The following is a 19,885-nucleotide window of genomic DNA, read 5'->3' as shown; positions in this document are numbered from 1 at the left end:
AGGCGTGGTCGCATTTGCACGATCTCCCTCACCACTCCTCATCACTGATCACTCCTTATTCCTCGTCCTCTACATGCTGACACAGTCACTGAGTTGTCCAGTGGGTTTATACACTAAGAGATAATTTCTCTTATTTTTTTTTTTTTCTTTTCTGGTTGTTGTGATACGTTTGTGACATGTCTTTTTGCTTTGGTTATTATTTAAGAACTCTCTGTTTTTCAGTAAAAGCTGTAGGAAATTTTCTGGTGTGTTTATGTACAAATATAGCAGTTTGTTGTCTGGTGATAGTGTGGATTGAAGGGTCATTGCCTTTTGTCTGTGGTGTTTTCATCTCCTCTTTCATCTTTCTGCTTTTCCTTTTGATTCTTTTTGCTGTCTTCCTTCTTTAGAAAAAAAAAGCAATTATACCAAAATAACAAACATTTTTTTTCAAGATCATGAATCCATCAAGTTGAGTGTAAAGATGTGTGATTATTTAGTCATTTTTCATAATTGGCAGAATTTATAACTTCAAATTAAAGTTTGTGTGTGTTACATGTTCACCCTCTTGCTTTTCTAACAAAAAACGTTTAAACTTAAATTATTCTGCTATCTCAAGAATATCCTTGAGATAATTCGGTAGTTAACTTGGTATCTGAAGATTTTTTTCTTTTTTTAAAGTTTCAATCATGGCTGATCTTGGCTTCCGTAAGTTGGAGCTCTGTAACACAAGGAGGAAGTTGACATTGAAAACCTTCATATTGAATTAGTATTTCAGGTTTTATAACTTCCAGGATTATTTCAAACAAATCAGAATTTTAGATTTCGTCAAGTGCGTCTGGAGCTTTCCTCACTTGTGGAAATTTGCTACAGTCTGCTGGTCTTAATGAGCTCATGTAAACATGTTGCAGGGATCCACAATAGCCCATTATTTCTTTTTTTTTTTTTTTTTTTTTAACCTGTCTTGTCCAGCATCGTTGCAAACAGAATGATTGTCTGGCTGCTGTCTGGTGCTGGGCAATTTTACTCTATCAAGCAGGGATTTATACTACATGTATAAAGTCCCTCTTGATGAAAAACTTTATTAAATCAGACTCTTAATGCTGGACTCGACCGGAGGGGACAGAGAGAGAGAGAGAGAAAAGAAAGTAGAGAGAAGAGGGAGGGGAGAGAGAGGGACAGAAAGGGTGTGGGGAGTGCGGGTGGGGACTTGAAACATCATACAGAAGACCATGTAATCCATACTACTTACAACATATATAGCTACGATCATCCTAGCCAGTAGGCCATTACACAACTAGTTGATAATAGTAACAATAATAATAATAAGAGTAAGAGTAATAATAATAATAAGAACAGAAATAATTAAAAAAAGAAACAAAATATGATAATAGATATAAGTGAAACTGCTGTATTCAAGAACACGCCCATTATTTCATTACCACACTGTGGGTTTGTGAATTAGCCTGACAAAACCGCACAAACACAGCAGGGACCCATGTCCATTACATCTACCTCAACAAACATTTACAACATCCTCCTTCCTCTCTGCCACACATTTAAAGGAAAGGGTGTTTTTATTGGAAATTATGAACTATTGATATTGATGTTTATTGAGGCTTGAAGGCACCATTGAATTGGTTGGCTCATAACTTATGGCTAACAGCCTGTTAGGCTCCATGGCGCTGTTAGTGACATCATTGTTGGCTTCAGCCCATGTGCAATTCCCAGATGTCCCACTGGGTCTTTTCATGCCAGCTCACCAGCCATCCAACTTCATGTCATGAAAAATAAATAGCTAAATAAATCACAGGACCTTTCTAAATCCTAAAGCTTTTCCACTAAAAGCTTTTTGTAATTGTGAATTTTTCAAAATGCTTTAATTGAATTAAATTTTCTTTCAACGCCACCAACAGAGCTGGTTATTGTTTTGTTTCTGTTCAAGTACCAACACTAAAACAGCACTTTCAGTACTAGTTCCTCCAACCATTACTTAGGAAAACATTTAACTACTGATGGTTGCCACTTGGATTATATGTTAAGCCTTAAACATTTTAATTTGATTGTAAAAATAAGTAGACCCCACCTACTTAAATTTGCAAAATGAGTCAAGTCTGATTCTGATTTGGATTAATTTTGTGCAGAACATCAATACATTTCTAAAACTAATTTGGAATTACATAGATGTTTAAATCTTTTGCAGCAACCAAATCATTAATTATAAATAACTACCTGCCTGAGCAAAGAATCTTTAATTTAATCAACACAAGGTTTAATTTTCTTGCATTCATGTTTTGATTATGTGCAGTATAACATAGTTTGGTTGGAACCAGTCTTGAAGATCATAAATTGCATTTAACAAGTTCTTTTCAGAGTGCATGGATGTTGATAGTTTAAGAGACCTGAACATGCAGTCTGAGTGTTGCTTAACCTTCTCTGAGAGAAATGATTGTGCTGAGAAGTTCTCAGAAGCTCTTACTGAACTTTGTTGATGCTTCATTTAGTCCGTTTTCTGTCCTTTTCTGTAGAAAAGTTGCTCTTCAGAGCTGTAATTCCAACAGTATACATTTTTCAGATATCATTCATGTTTACTGTCATCATGAAAACACTCATTAGCTTAAGTAGCCTATATTGGTCCATTTAGGACTGATGACTCCTGCCAAATGAGAAGAGCACATGTTGAGTTTGTTTACTCGATGCATATGTTGTCTGTGCCAGATGGAGCTGTTTGTGAGCTCACATGTACCATGTTTCAGGCCAAATCAGGAAAACACACTGCCTCATGTTGGAAATCTTGCTTGGATGATTTCATTGCTTTGCATTGCACTTGCTAGAATATATCTTTGTCAAAAAGCATAAATTATGTCTTTGTGGTTTGTTCCCTGCCAGATAAATGGAGCTGCAGGACAGGAGTCGCTCCCCGTCCCGCAGGACCAGCCGAGTGGAGCAGGTGGTAGGACGATGGCTGAGACGGTCCCGAGATTTAGGCAGCAGGTCTCACTCTCTGAGCAGGTGAACTTCTGATTTTGTCTATATTTAGATGTGTTGATCAGATCCTCAGTTTCAGGTGGCATGAACGTCATTTAATTTGAAGCCAGGTCTTTTATTACAGCCCTTTTATTAGGTGTATGTTGAATCAGATGTATGAAGATGACTGCCTAAAAATAAGAAAATCCCATTTTCACACTCAGTTATGATACAGTACTATGTGCTTGATGTCAGGTAAAGATAACAATCATTACCTCTTTAAGAAATGCACACTGAAACTTTGAACACTTTTTTCATTCCATGAGTCAAAAGAAGGTTTGATGATGCTGAGCTTGTTTTTCAGGATAATAATGAATCCACCACAGTGTAGAGCATTCTGTTGAACTGTCCTGGCAGAAATTCCCACACTGAAGTAAGACCTTATTCTGATTGCCCCTCCAGAGATCGTGTTGCAGTAGATGGGAAGCTAGCAGAGTCCAGCAGCTCTGATCAGAGGAATTACCCATTCCGTTTCAACATTCAAATCCAAAGAGACCCCAACTTCAACTCCCATGGCCTCACTCTTTCCTCTCAGACTCCCATCCTGGTGCAGGAGGTTACCCCAGGTAGGACCAGATCTCTTAAGTGTAATAATTTTAAAAAAAAAGACTTGACAAAATGTGTGGGATTATTGAGAGCTTTTAATCAAGGTGCTCTAATATGATGTAGAAACCTTGTTGAGTTTATTTATGATTTTCCTATACACTGGTACGTAACCTTCTTGTTCCTAAAACCATGCAGCACATCTCTTCTCTGTACGCTCAGAAATGAATGGAGAACAGCACCACTCCATAATCTCTGGGAGTTTAGATTTTTAGCTGATGCTGCAACTTCAGCTGAGCCCAGTTAGGTCTGCTTGGTTCTCGTCCTCCAGTACATACCTATATTCTGCTGCACCTGCCAAGAGTATATTTCCATTGCCAAAGGCTGGAGTCTGTTACTGTGCTTGGATACTCCATCCTGCCCCAACACACTGACCCTGCCTGTCCTATGAAAGAAGCTGTACTAAAACAGCTTCCTTCATTGAATTTGTCTGATGATTCTGTCAGCTCGTATCAGAAGTCCTAAATCCTCATCTCTCCTGTGACCAGCAGACTGTCCAACACCGATATTCAATGGTTTTCTATCAATGCTGGAGTAATATTACGTTTATAGGAGAAATACTTTTGGGAACTGAGCATTTTTTAGTGTTGCTTCCAGAATAGAGTACTTGTTTTGCATAAAGTATCCTCAGCAAATGAAGCAGTGGAGCGCTGCCAAACCACTGCAGACCTCTGACCAACACACACAACGAACTGGCTGTTCCTGTATACTGACTCTGCAGACATGCACGCAAAATTACATTAAAGACGCACTACATAACTTTTCTACCTTAAAACACAGTGTTCCTGACTCATTTGATGGCACAGTGACATCTATTGTAAGCATTTCTGGAGCTGTTGCTGCCCAGCAGCATCCTGAGGCTGATATACGACACTATACAACTTTTCTTTTGGGAAGATGTGTGACGTTGCGGCCAAGCTTTGCTTGACGCACATTAGCAAACGGATATAAACACACCGGCCGGGTTGAATATGCAATATGGCTGAATATGCACAGAAACACAATAACAGATAATTGGAGGAACAGTGGAAAAGAATGAGAGAAAGAATAAGAGATAAGACAAGAGTCAAGATAAGACTGTCTTTTACTGGCTAGAGGTATCTCAGAGTACAGGTAGGATGCAAGATGGTTAGTGAATTAGCCGTTAGGGGCTTATCACAGAAAACTGCAAAAGTTCTGTAGTGCATCTTTAACAAAGGAAACACACTGGGGAGACTAATATGAGTGTGTTTGTGTGGATTCTTGTGGGTATTTAAAGGGGTGGTACACCCTAAAATTTGCTTTTTGAGCTACAAACAACATTACATGAATACATTGTAATAAAAAAACCACCTACTGCTGTTAAGTGACCTTTTTTGTCTCAAGCACCCCCTGGTGGTTCAAACAAGGTTCAGTTTTTCACCCTAAACATGAGTAGAGGCAGTCATTTGGGACTCTCCTACAGCATAAATACATACAAAATAAAACTCAGCTCCTTCCCTCCAGATGCAAAGAGCTGCAAAGAGCATGGGCCCTCAGCTTGCCGGCAGACAAAGTTTCAGTACAGCAAATATATATATATATATATATATATATATATATATATATATATATATATATTTTGTTAGATAGATTTCCCTCCTTCTGCTGTTCGAAACTTTCCAAATCTTTGAACTCATCATACTACCATAAGTCTGTAACATTATGTAGCCTGTTTTTCACGAATGCTAATGCTAAAATTACATTGCATCAGTTTATTACCCTTAGGTTTCTCCTGCTGTCTAGAGTATGATGCTCCAACTACCAATTTTCAGAATGCATTTTTATGCATTTAGTGTTTAGATATCATAACAAAAGTATAGTGAAATGCAGTAATTTACAGGCCCACATTTCTTCGTAGGCTGCCTTTCAAACTGACCACTTGAGTTACCGTTGCTGAGTTTCAAACTTGTCCAGTTATCAGCAACATGCTGCTGTTCAAGCAAATGTAAGAGGTCTTGTGAATCTGTATTGCTCCCCATCCGTCAAATTCCTGCTGAGCTGAACATGTCACTGAATAAATCCTGCTCATGCATTTACAACCCACTCTGTTCACCCTCAGCGTCTCTTGCATTTTTCCAAATTTTGCATTGGCTGGAGTTACTTAAAAAGCAGGGGGTGTGAGTTAATGAATTCTCAGTTAAAAGTCTAAACAAATTTAGAAGAAGAGAATGGAAGACTTTTTTGTTCCCTACTGACTGAGGAACATCTTCCAGTCACTTCCTGTCAGTTGTGCAAGAGAAAATTGGAAAAGCCAGCACTTGTCCACTAAATCACCACTTAACAGATCATTTGCATTAACATGACGGGTGCCATATGGTTGGATGACCCTTAAACCATACTGTAAATGTTTTCTATTGACTAATGAAGCAAATGTTTACTGTTTAAAAGTAACAGGCCTGGTTATATCAAGCTTAAACCAGAAAAGAGACAGTATACCTCAGGTCAAGCAAAGAAGCAGCACTGACATGATAACATTAATATGGATTCCATCTGTTTTAATTCATTATAAAGCAGAGGGGAAGTCTGACTCCCGCAATTATACAAAACAGATTCCCAGAGCTGTATTTTACAACTAATTAAAAAAAAAATCAAAAAGTATTTAAATCATGCTCCTATTTGCTTTCAGCCTACGTTTGTTTTCTGATGTGCAGTTTGGTGCTGATGTGCAGAACAACACAGTTCTGAATTCCCCTGAGGTCCAGGGCCAGATTACAGAACCTCTTATCTCCTGTCTGGCTGAAGTCTGCACTGTCACCATCTGTTTCTATCCAACACACACACACACTTGCTCACGTCTCCAGTGGCTGGACTGCTGAGCCTTGGCTCAGTCCAACCTCTGTGTTTCAGTCTCTGGCAGGCTCTGCAGCATCTAGACACTGAAATATGAATCCTCATTTCAAAGGTAATTTCAGACCTCTCAGTGTCACCGGCATCTGTCCATGGCTTGTATCACAATTAAATACCTCTGAATAAGACGGTTACCTGCTGTTGCACACTACAGAAAGAAAAAAATTTACTGTGGCTCACAAAGGTATTCACACTAGGTCATTTTTCAGTTTTTTTGCTTTAATTTCAACTTTTACTGGCTGCAGGGATGTGTGTGTGTGTGTGTTTATATATATATATATGGACTCTGAGGCAGGGATCTGCTTGGCCAGTGTCCTGCAGGTTTTAAAAGTTTACCTGCTGCAACACACCTGATTAAAATTATATGGTTCTCCATCAGCTTATTGTCAAGTTCTGCACAAGCCTCTTAATGACCCATTAATTTGTGCCTGGGAGCTGGGAGACATCTAAAACTTGTAGGACACTGGCCCAAGAGCCACGGTGAGCGCTGCTTTAGGGCTTTTCAGAACAGGTGTGTTTATACTGAGATTACATGATTACACACAGGTAGACCTCATTTAGCTAATCATGCGGCTTCTGAAAGTATTTAGTAGTAACACATCTTATACATGGGCTTTCTTAGAAATGGGAATGAATATGTATGTAAGTTTTTAATTTTCTAGTCTTCTTTTTTCATTTCACTTTTTCACAGAATTTGGACTATTTTGTTGCATGAAATATATATTTATGTATTCATTTTCTATACCGCTTATTCCAGTTCAGGGTTGCGGGGGGGGCTGGAGCCTATCCCAGCTGTTAGCAGACGAGAGGCTGCATACACCCTGGACAGGTCACCAGTTTATCACAGGGCCATGAAATATATATATATATATATATATAAATCTAATTAAATTACAGGATGGCAGGGATGAAAAAGGAGGATGAAGGAGGAGTGGTGTATTTATTTTTATTAAACACTGAACATTTTCTTACTGTCCACTTCTTTCTTTAACTGATTTGAGGAGAGTTAAAAATAGAAAGTAAGGGCTCATGATTGTATTTAAATGTCAATTCATATTTAAACAGCAAGAAAGAACTATAACTACTCCCTAAGTCATTCAGGTGTGGACAAAAACCAGTGCTGATGATGGAGGAAGATGGTATAAAGCTGAAAGACTATTGTTATGGGAAAATAGATGTTTCTTTGTTTTTTTTGTCAGAACACAAACTGGAAGCACAATGATGATACTGCCTGTTCCTGTGATAAGATGGTGAGACAGCAAATATGAGAAAATTATGCAGCGGTGTGAGATGAAAGGAAATCACTAGAATACATCAGCCCCAGTATGCAGTATGAGTGCAGGCTAACTGAACACCGTCAGGCGTGACAACACAAGGACGTTTTGTGTGTCCAGGTGGTCCCGCAGATGGTCGGCTCCTCCCTGGCGACCAGCTTGTGAAGATCAATAACGTCGCTGTCGATGACCTGACCCCAGAGCAAGCTGCTGAAATAATCAGGTCTACACAGACTTACATGCAGACCAGAAAATGCTTGTTGAAATTAAGCAGTGTGTATCAGGTCTCACCTTAACACTTTCCCTTGCTGTTTTTTTCAGGGAGTGTCAAGATACGTTGGCCATGACGGTCCTCAGAATAATGGTGGTGAGTCGACTGTGTACAATTTACATGCACACACTTCACATTTACACAAAGTGTAACACTTCAAGTAAAATTCAGGGTTTTCCGACTATGTCCCATTATGTTTGGGTATCAGAATCTTTACAGCTTGACCCCTATAAAACACAAAAAGTCCTCTATTCATAATAAACAGGTTGTTTGTTCATGTCCTTAACTCATAACAGCGACCTGTGAAGTACAGACCCTAAAAGCATCATGAGAAAATACAATTCACATGCGTTTGTACCATGGGAGCAAATGTTCTCAACGTCATCTTTTAAAAATCTTACGAAACAGGAAAGGAGAGGGGTGGAAAACAAAGCAGCATGCATTGCTTTAACTATCATGTAGCCCACTCTCGTGTGGTTAGACTCTTCACACTGACTGCATCACCGTCATGCATGTGGTTCTTGAACTTCACATACAGTTGCTCTCACAAACACTAGAAGTTACATGGTTCCAAACATAATTATAGTTTCTACCTGCCTGCATGACACATACGACCCGTGGGCACGTTTTGGGGAGAAGGACCAAGAATGCCTTCACTGGCAACTGCTAGATGGTTAAACTGGTTGTTATCAGCACTATGAAAAGAATTTCTGTTGAAATCTTGCTGAAAGAGGTGAGTATCTGCAGAGAGACAGTGATCAATACCTGCGTGAGGTCAGAGGTTCAGTTTAATTTGCCTATCATGAAATCACTTCCATCTGTTGTTGTATTTCTCTGTATACTTAAGCAAAAATAAATAAATCAATAAGAATGATTATAAAATTACAAGGTACTATCCAAATAGGCAGAAATATGTTAATTATGCACACCTGGCATGTGGAGATGACTGTGTCTAATAACTGTAAGATAGCCGATGCAGATAATCCAGTCCAGAAAGAGATGATGCAGCTTTAAAAGAAAATGTGAACAATGTGTCTGAGGCTGTCAGTTGCAAATAAAGTCACCTTTATTGTTCAGCTTCTGGGTAGTTAAACAGTTGCTGGTGGCGATGTTCTGACTCAGTATGTTTGATGTTTTAACCCTAAGTACGAGCTCATGTTTAAGAAGAAAATAAAAAATGATATATTTCCCTGCAAGTAGATAATGGCTGGTCTTCCCCCAGTAGCACTTTACAGTAAAACTTAATGCATTTCTTGTTTTCCATCCTATGGGATTGTAGAAATACACACTTATGTATGTACACTGTTTGTGAGCACCACATGCTACACACATGCAGTGTGTCTATACACACGGGAGTCTAAAGTGCTGTTGCCTGCAGCAGCATTAATCAGCATGCCGGTGAGTCCGGGGATGAGGTGTAAATGATACCACAGCCCTGTCACCGAGGTCCCACCGCTACATCACTGTTAGCTGTGACATGTTACACCCCCATCAACAACCTCAAAAATTCACATCACCAGCTCCACCTCTTGACACATACTCAATCACAACTGCTCACTCAATGTGTGTGTGTGTGTGTGTGTGGGTGTGTGTCATGCACCTCTGTCTGTACCTGTGAAATTGACATGTGTTTGCAGTAAGGTGTAACATCGATAAATTAATGACTGCTCCTCTCATCAGTGGCGGTGCTGATGGAAGCACAGAGTGATTCACAGCTCACAGCTCCTCCAAGAAATCATTACTGAGATGTAAGGAATCAGTCGAATTACTCAGAAAACATCCATCTAGAGGAACTTGTTAATGGTGAAAAACCTTCAGAGGAATTCTGGACCAAGGTATACGTGTAATGATATATGCAAGGAAATAAAATAAAGATTATTTGACAGTTTTTGTCTGTGATTCTATCTCTCTACTGTAAGTGGCTGTTTAGTAATCAGTTGAGCAAATGAACTGGTCACATTATGAGGTTCACCCTGCTCATACTGGGGTGAACTTCCTTTTGCCAACAGAAATGTCTTAATTCTCGGTGTGATAGATTCAACAACATGTTGGAAACATGACAAATGCTGCAGGTTTGTCGGCTGCACATCCATGATGAGAATCTCCCGTTCTACCACCTGTCCATCTGTTAGATTGAGATCTGGTGACTATGGAGGCCGTTGGAGTCCAGTGCATAGCTTGGTTGTAACCTGTGGATGTTTGAGTTACCTCTATCTTTCTATGATCTGGATGTTTTCTCTATTTCAGACCATTTCCTGTAAACAGGAGATGGTTGTATGTGAAAGTCCCAGTAGATCAACAGTTTCTGAAATACTCCATGCCACGTTAAATCACATAAATCACCTTTCCTCATGCCTAATGCTTAGTTTGGACTTACGCAAGTCATCTTGACCATGTCTGCATGACTAAATGCACTACTGCCATGTGATTGGCTCATTAGCTACTTTTATTAATAAGTTGTTAAACAAGTGTACCTAATAAAGTGGTTGGGGAGTGTGTATCTTAAATATAACTCCCTTACTGTATCTCCGTAACATGTCATACTATAACTACATACTGAAACCTCTTGTTGTTGTTCTGTACTGTATGTCAACAGTTACACCTGCGTCTGTTTGGATGAATGAGAACTTTTACCTTTTTGTCGTATGCAGTGTGGTTTACATTTTTTCCATCAAGAGAACCTCATTTTATAAATGTTTTGGAACATTACTGTCTGCAGTACAACCTCACTGTGCTTCAGCAGGACTCATCTGCACCAAATTCAGATCCGATAAGATTAGAAACTATCATATGAAAACAAATTCCACAATTTCTACTGTGTTCATAACAGGGCCCAAAGTCATCATTCATCACACCAGAGAAGAGGGCCAAGCTCAAGTCCAACCCTGTAAAGGTCCATTTTGCTGAGGAGGTGGAAGTCAATGGACACACACAGGTGGGTTTTAGAGTCTACGTTACGGAGCAATGATTGTGAAGCTTTAAAGACAGGAAGTCCAGTTTCGCTGAGTTTCAGTGGTGTTTGGTGCCGCGTCGCTGCTGTTAGATTCTCTCAGTACTGCTTTCCAGCTGTAGAATCCATGACTGCTTCTTCCATGTTTCTACCTGTTACCTACTTAAAACCTCTTAAAACCTACTACTAAGCCTTGAAATGTGGACTGTGTTTAAACTACTGCTCTCAGCATATTTGAAGTTTTATATAGGTTTAATTTTCTGGTGTAAGAAAAATTCTACTTACATTTAGGGAATGGCATTTAAGCTCACTGCTCACCCCATCATCCACCAACACAGCGGACCTCCGGCCTCTGGGTTTGCACTTTCTATCCAGAGGTGTTCTTGTTATCTTGTTATGTTATCTTTTTTTTCCCTTGTCTGGGTCTTTGACTTTGTTCATATGGTTGTGAATGAATGATTCTGCTTTATACTGGGTTGATGATGAGAGCTCAGTATCCAAGCTAGTGGGTGACAATGGTAAACGGTCAGACTCAGACGAGCATCACTGCTGCTCTACTTTTTCATCCAACTGCAACTGTCTGCCTGACACACAAGAAGGTTTAGGGACTTTTCAACTTGTTGAACAGATTTTTCTTCTTTTTCTTGTTCTTATAGCTGCAGCTGACGAACATCATTTTATCTTGTAGCAAATAGATTTCAGTTGGATGTGGTTGGTTTTATGTCTTACATTGACATGTGTTATATTTAGATGTAAACTAGATCTAGAGATCATTACACTCCAACATATTTTAATACTTTTTCTAATACCGTTATTTGGACAATTCAAGTAAAACTGAATTTAAATTTATATTATGTTCAGTAACAATTAATATGTATTATATTTATTATAAAATAATATTTACTGCACACAAGACAACAAGAGCCTCATAAATATGTGTCTTCAGAGATACTGTCATCTAAACAGAATTTTCTGATTAGCTTAAACCAAATACTGCTGCACTGGTACATCACAGAAGAGTTTTCATGGCACCTTACAACAAACACCCAAAACACCAGGAGATTAGGAGCAGGACAGGAAGCTGTGGAGAAAAAAAAATGCTGAGGGAAACAACTCCAGTAATGCTCCATGTTTTGAGAAATGTGGACAGTAGACGCTGGCTGGGTGCAAACAGTGGTTTAAGGGGATGAAGGGGACTTTTCTCTGTAAAATGGGTATATGAGTGTAATATCATCTATGGATCATAAAATCATGATATGATAATCAGTGATTCTGCAAAGTATATGTGGAGTTTAACTAACTAAATATTTTATTATTTTAATATTTGACTAAACTGCTTCATTTTCTTTTAACAAATTTCTATAATTTTTTTTATATTCCATAGTGCATTCACACTTTCTTTAATTTACCTCACTATGTTTGCTAGGAGTTTCCATCCTGCTGCTGGATGTGAAATTAGCCGGACGAGGAAACCCACAAAGGCTGGAGAGCCCATTACTAAACACAGAGAAAACACTGATCAATATCTGCTATCTCGAGTCCTAATGTGTGTGATTACAGGAAAGTACGCATCAGATTAGAGAGAGAAAAGCTGAGGGAGATGTGCAGAGAGAAAGAGAGAGCACCAGAGATGGAGGAGAGTGATGTACTGTGTTCATCATCATTAAGAGAGAAAACCATAGACAGAAGATGGGGGGGTGATCTAAACCTTGACTGCTCAGCGCTTGAATTTGAAAACATGCAGACGTCATTTTGTCATCATATCATGGTGTCAATACAGAAAGAAAGTTTAGTAAATCTTAGAAAACAGGAAAGAAGAGGAAAGATCACAAGCCACATGATGTGATGCAAAGAAACGACTGAGTCTTTTTTATAATGGCATGATGTGTAAAACATGATGAATGCTTGTAAGTCTCAGAAAAAATACATGAATGAAGTGCCTCATCTTTGCCTGTTAGCTTTTATATATACCTCCTCAAACCAGCAGGTTTTAACAATGCCTACATTTTCTTTAACCACTGATCTGTTTTTTTTTTTTTTTTCTTTGCAGGGGAACTCGCTGCTCTTTTTGCCTAATGTCCTAAAGGTCTACCTAGAGAATGGACAAACCAAGGCCTTCAAATTTGAATCCAACACCACAGTCAAGGTATTCTGTAACGATACTGAGCTATTTGACATCTGTGGTGGACTTTCAGATGCTGAGGTTCAAAAGGAGCCTTGAAATGAAAAAGATGCCAATTATGCAGGAAATACTGCTATTAAATATAAACAATGTGTATAACTCAGATAGTGGATATTTATCTTCATTCAGATGTGGATTCTTTAGTTTTCCATTTATTCAAACTTCCAAACATCAACTCAGCTCAGCAAACCTGCCCTCTGATGTTCACAAATATTCTCTCTTAAGCTGTCATTTTCTTTGCACATCAGGACATTGTGATGACGCTGAAAGAAAAGCTTTCCCTGAGCCGTATTGAGCACTTTTCCTTGGTGCTGGAGCAGCAGTACAGCAGCAGCAAGCTACTACTGTTACATGACGAGGAGCGAATACAGCAGGTATCCACTAACACTTGCGCAAAGAATAATTTAGCATGTGCACGTATAGTGGGTTTAATCTGTAACTTCTCTTGAACCTGCATTCACATATGTATTTGAAATCAAATGTGTTTTCAGGTAGTCCAAAAGAAGGAGGTGCATGACTACAGGTGTTTATTCCGGATTTGTTTTATGCCTAAAAACCTCCGGAAGCTGCTGCATGAGGATCCGACTGCATTTGAGTACCTCTACCTGCAGGTAAGCTGATAAGCCTGTATGCCAGAATGTAGGATTTTCCTGTTTTATTAGGCATATTATGACTTTTACATGTCTTTAATTGCATGTTCTTATAAAAATAAAAAAATAACTGACTTGTGGCCACAGCAAAGAATATCTGTGTTTAGGCTTCACTGACAGATAAACCACCTGCTCAACTGGAGGAGGCTCATTTGTCTTTTATCTAAAGCAAATTGTATTTACTGGTTGGTCATGAAGGTGGACGCTCAAACACAGCAAACTTGGTGATGTTTAAAAACTGACAAATGGAATATCTGAAAATATGTACCTTAATTGCAGCAGAACATGTGCTTGAAAGTGACAGTAGCTTAGAAATGAAAGCAGAGTCCACATTTATGAGACAGAGAGAACATGTACTAACTCCACCTTGCTAGGACCCCAGAACTATCTTAATTCTTCACTGCATACATTTAACAAGGTATTCCTCAGAGATTTTGGTCTGTGATGTTGAAACCATGCTCAGGTAATACTAAGGAGCCGAAAGTGTGCCAAGAAAATATGCCCCACACCATCAAAACACTTCCTGAACTGTTGGTACAAGTCAGGATGATTTATGCTTTCATGAAGCAACAAAAGGACTGCAAATTAGAAAAACAACTTCAAGCCCATCTACTCTCTAATACTTTTAATTAAATTATATGTTTTCTTCTTTAACAGGTAAAAACTCACTTTTGAATTAGCCATGCAACATCGAGTTAAAAAAGCTGATGCTCTGTAATGTTTTTGGAGCTCTTGTCATGGTCAAAAAAGCTTAATTTGTTTTTTGGAGCAATTTTTCCTCATTTTGATGTTAATATTAATATTAATATTAATATCAGAATATAAGTGCAAAAAGAAAGAAAATGCTTCTGGTGAGTTTAAAAACTGTGCTCAGTCCTAAATGGAGAATGTTTTGTGCTGTTTTTTTCATTTGTGTGTGTGTGTGTTAGGGTGTGAATGATGTGCTGCAGGAGCGCTATGCGGTGGAGATGAGGTGTAACACCGCCTTGCGACTCGCTGCGCTCCACATTCAGGAGAGGTTGGTGAGCTGCGGACAGTGCCCCAAAGCCAACCTGAAGATGATCACGTGAGAAACACACAATGCCATGCACACACATTTTATCCTTGGTTTTAATTCTCTGATTTAACCTGAAGAGTCCCTAGCCTTCAAAGTTTTAAAGGGCGTCGAGAGCTCCGAGAGCACGTTGCACTGCAGAAGAAATACATGTTTTTATTTATTTAAGGCTCTGTGTTTTACCTCCATTGTGGTACATGCAAACTTCACCATAAAGAGTGTATTTATTTTTAAGATAAAAGTTTATTTAGACCGAGTGGAGTTAAATTAATGGTCTGCTGACAAAATACAAGCACACGTTACATTTAGACATACAACAGAAGCTTTTATCCAAAGTGACCTTTAAGCGAGGAACATTAAGCTTAAGTACACCAAGAAACCTTTGTGTAAGCATTAAGTTCTTAAAATCAATTTACAAGGACTGAGTGCAAGTACAACAGGTAAAGAAGCACAAAGTATGTCTGAGTTAGTGGAAGAGATGAGTCTTCTTAAAGGTAGAGGGATGTTGCTTGTTATGGAAGCAGAAAAGAGAACCGACTGGGCTAAGACTGCCTTGTAGGTGGAGATAGTAAGAGCAGAAATAAAATAAGATGACTGTAGTGGTCCAGAGGGAGCAGAAGCCTGAGTGATTGGGTTAAGTTGTTTGGCTTAAGACCCAGAAATGACTTGCCTTTTATTTGGCCGCCAAAATCAGAATCAAAAATACTTTATTAATCTCATGAGGGAAATTGCTGCATTGCAGTGCTACTTAAAAACAGTTAAATGCAGTGACACAGTGAGAAGCAATCTAGAAAAATAAGAGTCAAAGTGAAAAGTAGATAAGGTGCTGAGTTAAATAAAAATAAAATGTAAATATACAGCACAGACATTAACAAACAGATAAATATTTACTTTTACAAGAGTTGATGGTTCAAACCTTTGGTTCAGTACAGAGTTGTACAGTTTGATGGTCACAGGAAGGAATGATTTCCTGTGGCATTGACATGAGGAGGAATGAGTCTGTTGCTGAACGTACTCCTGGGGCTGTCCGGCATGTTGTGGAGAGGGTAGGAAGGGCTGTCCCACCCTCAGAAAGTCCAGTTCCAAGCCCACAACATGACTGGCTTTACAGATCAGTTTATCATGTGTGTTGGTGTCCGCCACCTTCAGTCTGCTGGTGGAGCTCAGTGAGCGATGACATCCGAGACTTCACTGTGGCGGCTGATGGAATAACCTGCTACAAGAGCACTACAGGTGTCAAGGCAACAAATTATGGGGTGATAGGTGATATAATTTTTTTATCCAGTACAATTTATAGACCACCAAACCCTCCTTCCTGTTTTATCGAAGAGTTTTCAGAGTTTTTATCAACCATACATATTAAATACAATAAAATTTTAATAACTGGTGATTTTAACCTTCATATTGATAACAGTAATGATCCCTATGCCAACGAGTTTTTAAACATTTTAAATAGTATGGGTTTTCATCAGCATGTCACACAACCTACTCACAACAGAGGACACACCCTGGACCTGGTCATAACTTATGGCCTGTCCCCTGGCGTGTCCTCTGTTGTTGACCTGGCTGTGTCAGACCACTACTGTGTGTTTTTTAACATCACCAGTTTTAGCCAAAGGGAGACCTCAGTGAGAACTGAGGAAACAATATAATGCTTCTGAAGTGGCTGCAGATTTTACTGAAATTTTAAACCAAACTCCTGCTAAGATTTTACCTGCACCGTGTGATTTTATTGTTGACCATTTTAACAGCAAACTATAGTCCGTGACTCAGCAGCTCCACTTAAAACAAAAACATAAGGAGTTAAATCAAAAACACTGTGGAGAAGCCAGGAAATTAATGAGTTAAAAAGAAGCTGCAGGAGAGCAGAGAGGAAATGGAGGAAAACAAAATTAACAGCCCATTATGAAATTTTAAAGGAACAACTCAAAATCTACAACAATTCAGTAAAACAGGCAAGAAAACTCTACTATTCAAACCTCATTACAGATAACAAAAACAACCCAAACTTCCTTTTTAAACAATTGATCTTTTAATAAACACAGATTTTAACAAGTCCTCCATGTCCGCATCAGACGCTGCATGCGAGGTATTTGCAGACCACTTCAGAAGTAAGATCAATACTATTAGATCCAGTCCTTTATCTCAGCGACATGTTGATTTTAACAGACCTGAAGCTTTGTTTTTACCTGAGGAAACACTGGAGAGTTTTGTCCTGGTTAATGCAAAGATGCTTGGTCGAGTTTTTTCCCAATTAAATCCAACAACCTGCCTTTTAGACCCCATTCCCACATCACTTTTAAAAACATTTTATGGTTTCTCTGAACCTGAGCTTTTAAACATAGTAAATAACTCTCTTCAGATGGGTGTCTTCCCTGCCGCCTTTAAAACGGCGGTGGTGAGGCCCCTTCTGAAGAAGAGTAATTTAGATCCAAACATTCTTGATAATTACCAACCTGTATCCAACTTACCATTTTTAAGTAAAATGACAGAAAAAGCTGTTTTTATTCAACTGCATGAGTTTTAAAATAAAATTTAGAAAAATATCAGTCTGGTTTTAGGACAAACCACAGTACCGAGACGACCCTTTTAAAAATTGTTAATGATTGTTAATCTGTTAATTTAGACTCAAAGAAACTTTTTGTTCTGGTTTTACTGGATCTTAGTGCCGCCTTTGATACAGTAGATCACCAGATTTTACTAGACAGACTCAGAAGTCTGGTGGGCCTCTCAGGTACTGTTCTTAAATTATTTTACTCCTATCTCACAGATCAACAATTTTATGTAAGTATGGATACATGCTTCTTGAGGATCTATAAAATCCAATGTGGGGTTCCCCAAGGAACAATTTTAGACCCAATACTTTTTTAATTTGTACATGTTACCACTTGGGGATGTCATCAGGAGACAGCATTAATTTTCACAGCTATGCTGATGATAAGCAGCTTTACATCGCCATGTCTCCTGATGACCTGGAGCCAGTCAATGTCCTTTTAAACTGTATTTTCGACATCATTTTAATCCTTCTCATTGTGTGAGAATCCTGGGTGTTCTTTTCGACTCTGAGCTGGATTTATTTCACACATCAGAAATATAACAAAAACTGGATTTTATTATCTTAAAAACATCTCCAGAGTCCGCCTATTTCTCTCTCTTGCCAGCACGGAGGTGCTGATGCATGCTTTTATTTGTAGTAGATTAGATTACTGCTTTCTGGTCTTCCAAAAAAGTACATCTCAAACCTACAGCTACTTCAGAACTCAGAACAGATAAAAACAAGAGATAAATGAAGGTGGTTTGAGCTGAAAGTTTTGCTGTTCTTTCAGACACATGTGAATAACTATTTTCCACAAGTCAAACAATCCTGTCAACCCATGTTTCTTTCTGTGCTGCAGGAAGACTTGGGGTATAGAGAACTTTGTGTCCTCCACTTTGTTGAGGAACATGCGGGAGAAAGATCTGAGGAAGGCCATTGGCTACCACATGAAGAAAAGCCAATCGCAGCACGATCCCAAGCAAAAGGGCCTGTCGGTCGATCAGGCACGGATCAACTACCTGGAGGAGCTGAGCGAACTCAAGTGTTTTGGAGGGAAATCCTTCGGTGCAACTATGATGGTAAAATATCCAAATTCTGATTACAGAATTAAGAGAAACAAAAGTTAACCTCCAATTCTGAATCTTATAAGTGTAGATGAGCAAAGTGGAGGCTGCTGAGTAGTTCAGGAAAATTGAGGCCAGCCACGTCATGAGTCTGAGCACACATTGCTCAGTGGTCTGGACATTTGAAGTGGGATTAGTAGCTTATCAAGATAATTTCACAAAGCTTAAAACTCACAAAGCTTGTTTACTTTTAGTGGGTTGTATCGCCATGACAGCTGATGCTCCGCCTCCTGAACAATAAAACATCAAAACAAACATCAGTGCATGAATGATGAAAGTTTTCGTTCAGTTCTCTTAAAGTTTGACTCTCACTGATTTTCATCTTGACAGATGTTTCATTGCAAGGGAATACTTTTGTTATCTTAAAACAGAAAGTAAAGTTTGTTTCTACAGACGTTTTTGTTAAAGATTTGGAAATGACAATAACTAATTTTATTTTTTCTGATCAATAAACTGTAAAAGATTTCCTGCTGTCTTGTGTGTGGAGCATATCACACATGCTGACCTGCATCAAATGATGTCTGTACATTCGTATTAATCCCATATTTGTCAGATTTTTATTTTTATTGATTGATTGAAATAACTGGTCACCTTCAATCCAACTTTATTAAAGGTTCAAAGTCTGAAAGACAAAAGAGAATTTGGATATTTACATTAACTTCTTTGACTGGACTGATTCCCTTTTCTGTTTGTTTGTCATTAGCGGCACAGTTTATTTAAATAGCCAGTATTGGATCTGACAGAATCAAAACTTATGTATCTCCAGAAACTGCAACACACTTAATTAAAAAGAATAAGCATGAGTTGTGCTTTAATGACGTGACAGTGATATTGATTAGCTTATTAATTCATGCATTCACATGTTTCCTTTCTGCTTTGACTGCAGCAGCTGTGATGCTTTCCAGCCTTTCAGAAATATACAACTGTGATTGATCATCTGCTGCAGGGGTTGAATTAGGATTTGCTATTTCGGGGGACTGTGATCGAGGGAAGAAGGGGGTTGGGGTGGGGGCTATGTACAGTAGCGACAATTTACAGGCTATTTGATGCAGTAACAGTTTGGCTACAGTTACAAAACAAAACAAAAATGATAACTTATTTTTAATATATTTATAATATTATATAATAATATATTAATATACTGAAATAACAAATAACCCCTTAAATCTGACCCCCACCATTCAGACAGCATCATCTCATTAACTGCGTATGTGGGGTAAAAAAAATATTTATCTTTCCAAACTGTTTACATTTTATGAAGATGATCTAAAATGATTAGTATTTGTGCAGTATTGATGAAGGGCAGCCTTGGACAGCCCTGGCCCAGTTAAATCCCTGATCTGCTGTCAGCCCCACACATATCCAGG

At 38.7% G+C, this 19,885-nt stretch overlaps 1 protein-coding gene across 1 annotated transcript in view; it reads left to right on the top strand.

Annotated features, from left to right (window-relative positions):
• Positions 1–19,885, top strand: part of LOC121638970 (FERM and PDZ domain-containing protein 1) — a 60,799-nt gene that overhangs the window by 29,063 nt on the left and 11,851 nt on the right. The window contains exons 3-12 of the mRNA XM_041984096.1: positions 2,869–2,991; positions 3,409–3,572; positions 7,872–7,974; positions 8,073–8,118; positions 10,853–10,957; positions 13,023–13,118; positions 13,403–13,528; positions 13,646–13,765; positions 14,734–14,870; positions 18,254–18,473. Of these exons, the coding sequence (XP_041840030.1) occupies positions 2,873–2,991; positions 3,409–3,572; positions 7,872–7,974; positions 8,073–8,118; positions 10,853–10,957; positions 13,023–13,118; positions 13,403–13,528; positions 13,646–13,765; positions 14,734–14,870; positions 18,254–18,473 (1,236 nt within the window). The 5' untranslated portion in view covers positions 2,869–2,872. The remainder of the gene's footprint in view (positions 1–2,868; positions 2,992–3,408; positions 3,573–7,871; positions 7,975–8,072; positions 8,119–10,852; positions 10,958–13,022; positions 13,119–13,402; positions 13,529–13,645; positions 13,766–14,733; positions 14,871–18,253; positions 18,474–19,885) is intronic.

This window comes from Melanotaenia boesemani, chromosome 4, assembly GCF_017639745.1.
Source record: "Melanotaenia boesemani isolate fMelBoe1 chromosome 4, fMelBoe1.pri, whole genome shotgun sequence".
Classification (NCBI taxonomy): Eukaryota; Metazoa; Chordata; class Actinopteri; order Atheriniformes; family Melanotaeniidae; genus Melanotaenia; species Melanotaenia boesemani.
This window is presented reverse-complemented; position numbering and strand designations above follow the sequence as displayed.